Source organism: Euprymna scolopes, chromosome 30 (assembly GCF_053919585.1).
Source record: "Euprymna scolopes isolate OS-2025 chromosome 30, ASM5391958v1, whole genome shotgun sequence".
Taxonomy (NCBI): Eukaryota; Metazoa; Mollusca; class Cephalopoda; order Sepiida; family Sepiolidae; genus Euprymna; species Euprymna scolopes.
This window is the reverse complement of record NC_136511.1, coordinates 50,434,208-50,439,892: the sequence shown is the minus strand read 5'-3', so window position 1 is coordinate 50,439,892 and position 5,685 is coordinate 50,434,208. Positions and strand designations below refer to the sequence as shown.

General features: G+C 43.1%; 1 protein-coding gene across 1 annotated transcript; it reads left to right on the top strand.

Annotated features, from left to right (window-relative positions):
- Positions 1–1,732: 1,732 nt before the first annotated feature.
- LOC145254509 (uncharacterized) lies at positions 1,733–2,293 on the top strand. The gene has a single exon (XM_080113036.1). The coding sequence runs from the start codon at positions 1,733–1,735 to the stop codon at positions 2,291–2,293; it is 561 nt and encodes a 186-aa protein (XP_079969162.1).
- Positions 2,294–5,685: the final 3,392 nt, after the last annotated feature.

Genomic DNA, 5,685 nt, shown 5'->3' with positions numbered 1-5,685 from the left:
CAGACCCACCGTCGTGTTGATATGCCCTGGTGACTCATAAATCAACCTCCAGCTATGGGTCAAATAGTTCCACTGTCTTGTGGCTGTCTTGGGAAAGACAGCGGCTAAGGGAGTAAACCCCAACAGAAAATCCGGAGTGGAGCTCCTAAGGCGGTAGGAAGACAGATCAGTCTCCTTCCGACAACTCCTGCATCCTGATTCGTTCCCAGCCGTCTTGACAGTCCTGCCAAATGAACCGGCACATCAGGAAGAGAAAGTGAGGCTGATCCTACGCAAGTCCCCCCCACTTTAATCCAAGTCAAGCGCAAGTCATGACATCGACTTTTTGTTAACCTCAAGTCCTGCGGCGGCAGGGAATCGACGAAGCAGTAGGTGTGGATACACTGGAAGCTGTAGCTGTGAACATACACGTAGGCGATTCAGGACATGTGGTCGTTCCTGACTGGACTGAGACAGTGGTGGGTCCGGCAGCCTACTGAGTGACCGAGCAGCCTTCTTTAGGATCGCTCTGCTCGTCTCCGTAGAATGAGGACGGGGCTAGAAAATGTGCCCTTAAAACAGCCTGCTTCACCAAACCCTGCCCAGCATACGGCGGCTGACGGGGATCCCTCTTAAGCGGCTGAAACAAAAGAAAAAAGAAAACAAAGGTGTTTAGTCTAGCATCGTGGAATGTCCGAACCCTGCTCGACAATGCAAAAGCAAATCGACCTGAAAGACGAACAGCGCTTGTAGCTCGTGAGCTTGCTCGCTACAATATTGGTATTGCAGCCCTAAGTGAGACTCATTTTGCAGACAAAACCAACTGACCGAAACTGGTGGAGGCTACACATTCTTCTGGTGTGGGCACAGTGCTGAGGAGCGACGTGAAGCTGGTGTGAGTTTTGCTATCAAAACAATTCACGTACCAAAACTAGCAAGCATTTCTGAAGGTATCAACGACAGACTAATGAAAATGTAGATACCTTTTGGACGAAACACCAGCGTTACGTTGGTCAGCGCCTATGCCCCAACGGATTCGGAAAAGCTTGTAATACTTGGCAACTTCAATGCACGTGTCGGTACAGATCATCAAGCCTGGCACAACATCATTGGAAAGCATGGAGTGGAAAAATGCAATAGCAACGGACTCCTCCTCCTTAGAACCTGTGCATCACATGATCTCAACATCACAAACACTATGTTCCGCCTCCCAAATCGCAATAAAACCACATGGATGCATTCACACTCTCGGCAATGGTATCAAATCGACTGTCATTACCAGAGTCAAGAACAGGCAGGACGTGAGACTGACCAAAGCTATATGCAGGGCTGATTGTTGGACCGACCACCACCTCATCATCTCCAAATGCAACTTCTTCATCCAACCAAAGAGAAGGCCTCAGGGTGAAACAAAACAGCAAGGCGAAAAAAATAGCCAAGAGGCTCAATACAGCCAAATCGAAATGTCCTAAAACAGCAGAGGAATTCTAGAGCAGCATACATAGTAAACTTCAATCTCAATCACAACAGCGTTGAAGAGAGCTGGACATCCTTCAGAGATGTTGTTCACTCTGCTGCTCTTGACGTTCGAGGTCCTGCCACCAAACACCACCAGGACTGGTTGGACGAGAATGATCCTGAGATCCACAACTTGTTGCAGGAAAAACACCGCCTGCTAAGAGCACATCAAAATGACCCAGCTTGTGTGGCGAAGAAAACTATCTTCTCTAACATGCGCAACAAAGTCTAATTCATGCTGCGTTCAATGCAGGATTCCTGGCTCCGTACCAAGGCAGATGAAATCCAAGGCTACGCAGACAAACACGATACAAAGAACTTTTACAATGCACTAAGGACAGTTTACGGACCACAGTTTTCGGGATCCTCTCATCTGCTCAGTGCCGACGGCTCGGCTCTACTCACGGGAAAGAAGGAGATCCTCAACAGATGGGCTGACTATTTCAAGAAAGTGCTCGATCGCCCTGAAGCCATCAATGATATAGCAATTGAACGTCTCCCCAAGCCCCCATCAATCAACAGCTCGATTCCCCCATCAATCGAAGAGGTCAAAAAAGCCATTCAGCAGTCAGTCAGTGGAAAAGCTCCAGGTCAAGATGCCATCCCAGCTGAGGTTTACAAGTCCGGTGGTGCAGCCTTGCAGGAGCAGCTGACCTGCTTGTATCAGATCATGTGGAGGGAGGGACAACTACCACAAGAGTTTAAAGACGCCACAATCGTTCACATCTATAAGCGAAAAGGAAATCGCCAATCCTGCTATAACCACCGAGGTATCTTTCTCCTATCCATAGCATGAAAGATCTTGGCTCGCATCCTTCTCAACCGCTTACTTGGTCACCTGGAACAGGGACTCCTGCCGGAGAGTCAATGTGGTTTCCGCGTCGGTCGGGGGACTACTGGCATGATCTTTGTCGCCCATCAGATTCAGGAGAAATGCATCGAACAGCACCGAGACCTTTACCTTTATCGACTTGACCAAGGCATTTGACACAGTTAGTCGGGATGGTCTGTGGAAAATAATGAAGAAATTCGGTTGCCCAAGTACTTTCATCACAGTAGTTCGTCAATTCCATGAAAGCATGATGGGGCGTGTCTTTGACGACAGTGAACCCTCGGAGGCTTTTCCGGTAACAAATAGAGTTAAACAGGGCTGTGTCCTTGTCCCTACACTGTTCAGCTTGATGTTTTCTGCAATGCTATTTGACGCTTTCAGCGATCAGTCACCAGGCATCAACATTAAATTCAGAACAGATGGAAAGCTATTTAACCTGCAGGCTATGACAAAGGTGTGGGAAGCAACGAGCGAGAAATGCAAGACCAGATGAACAAATTCTCCGCAGCCTGTGACAACTTCGGCCCCATAATTAGCACCAAGAAGACCGAATTATGTCCCAACCAGCTCCCAGAAATCTGTATCATGAGCCAAGTATCTCAGTCAAGGGACAGAACCTTCAAGCGGTTGAGACCTTCACCTATCTGGACAGCACTCTATCTCGGACAGCCACAATCAATCTCAAAATCAACAACGGAATCGCCAAGGCAAGCAGCGCATTTGGGAGACTCAGAAGCAAAGTCTGGGAAAGGAGAGAAATGTCCTCATCACATTGCTCTACGACTCAGAAACCTGAACTACCCACAGAAGGCACGAAAAAACGTCGAACCACTTCCACCTGAGATGTCTCCGAAATCTCTTCCATATCAGATGGCAAGACAAAGTCCCTGAGACAGAGGTCCTGAAAAGTGCTAATCTTCCCAGCATAACTACTACCATTCGAAAGACCCAACTGATATGGGCAGGTCACGCCTCCCGCATGCCAGATGAAAGAATCCCAAAACAATGGCGAGCTGTGCCAAAGCAAGCGTTCAGCCGGAGCAGCAAGGAAACGCTTTAAAGACAACCTCAAAATCTCCCTCAAAGACTTCAACATCAGTACCGAGTCCTGGGAATCGCTTGCATCAGACAGACCTCACTGGCGTCACCTCATCAACAAAGGAGCTGAAACTGCTGAAGAGAGAAGAACCCTCAAAGCAGAACAGAAGCGTGCAACCCGCAAAGCCAGAGCAACAAGCTCTGCCCCCCACAACACCTGCTCACCACTGTCGAACTTATGAGAGAGCCTTACATGCCCGGATCAGCCTTACAAGTCATTTCCGGAAGCACAAAAACAATACTTCTACTCACTGATGTCATGGTCATCTTCGACTTCGAAGGACGAACACGAATATATATATATATATATATATATGTGTGTGTGTGTGTGTGTGTGTGTGTGTGTGTGTGTGTGTGTGCATATGTGTATATATATATGTGTGTAACTTTCTCTATCTATAAATATTTTCCTCTCTTTATATATAGCCTTTCTCTATCTCTCTTTCTCTTGTTTTTTTTTTGTCTTGCGTTGACTTTTAATAATAATAATGGTCATCTAGCAGACCAGGGACGCGCATATAGCAGCCGTAGCAGTAGCCAACGTATGCAAATACCGAGCCGTGTGCGTTATGACGAGTAGTTCTAAGAAAGAAACTTTGCTCATGGAATTTGCTTTTAGTTTTTTAGGTACAAATAATGAAGGAAATTGTTGACAGTCGCTATAGTTAGACGAGTCTCTGCTGCGAATATTCTAGAAGGTAAACCATAGAAGCTCAATCTAGCACCTGCCAGGAATAGAACGATAGAGCAGATATAGGGGCACAACCTTTGTTGTTTATTATTTAATTCCTTTAGAAAAGAGAGCTTTTACAATTTTGACTTTATACAATTACTAATATGTCGAGTTCACTACTGTTCATGTATACGTACAGTATTCCTTTTCTTGGTGTTACATTTAAAGGAATAGTTATTTATACATACATATATTAAAGCATAAACACAACTAGTGTAGCTTAATTGCAATACAATAGAACCCCGGGATAAAGTAGCTCCAGGATATGGGTTTTTAATGTTACGATGTGGAATACGAAGTCTTTCCGCCCCTGGTTACGGCATTTGCCTAGCCTTACGGTGTTATTTATAATGTTATTTGATTATATGCACGTGTATTATATATTGTAATGGTTACTACTTTTTAACGTCGTATCTGGGGTTCTACTGTATATATTTTCCAAACTTCATCGATCTATCTCTCTCTCTCTCTCTCTCTCTCTCTATATATATATATATATATATATATATATATATAATTATTTACGGTAATAATTATTAAATACCTACAGACACTAGTGTTTCACTCCTTCGGGATTCATCAGTGCAGGTTGTCACGATTACCGCCGGCCAGGAGATTCGAACCCGGCAACGACGTCATCTCCAACTCCATTAGCAAGAAACAAATCCACACGGCTACCGTCAGAAATATCGCTAAAATTAAAACATTTATTTTTAAATATCTTAACCACTGTCATAGTGATCTAATGATTATAATATGATGATCTGCGCATGCGAGCTAAATTGACGCACTTTGTTTCAACTGTAAAGTGCTCACCGATTAGAAACGAGTTTCTTAAAGGGGCTGACATAATTATTTACTATAATAATTATTATATATCTACAGATACTAGTTTTACATCCTTGTTTTATATATATATATATATATATATATATATATATATATATATATATAATAAAAATCTGCCGCTACCAATAACAATGCACCAGTCTACATATATAATCCAAACCAAAATACTAATCGTAATACCTCTAACCCACCCAGTCGCATCAGGAGAAAGAAAAATATTTGGTTTAATCCTCCATTTAGCGTAAGTGTAAAAACTAATATACCTAAGGAATTCTTCAACATTGTATAAAACTCTTTCAAATACACACACATATATAGTTCTATTTTCAATAAAAACTTAATCAGGATTTCTTATTCAACAATGCCTAATTTAGCACAAAAAATCTTAACATCTAATAACAAAGAAAATTAAATCAGCCCCAAAAATCCCTTTCACAATTAAACCCAAAACTAATTGTACTTGTAATAACAAACATCCATGCTCACTCAATAATGATTGCATCCATAAAGATGTTATATATTCATGGACAATTACTGAGCTCCCGCGCAATCCTCCCATAACAGACACTTATATTTCGTCTTCAAGTTAGCCTTCTTCCCATCCTCCATCTGATATAGTTACTAAGCAATATACCACTCGAGCAGTCCCTCCATCTACAATCATACAACTAGCAAT

What these genes read in the sequence shown, in the direction of transcription:
- LOC145254509 (XM_080113036.1), top strand. Translation starts at nt 1,733, where the DNA reads ATGCTGCGTTCAATGCAGGATTCCTGGCTCCGTACCAAGGCAGATGAA.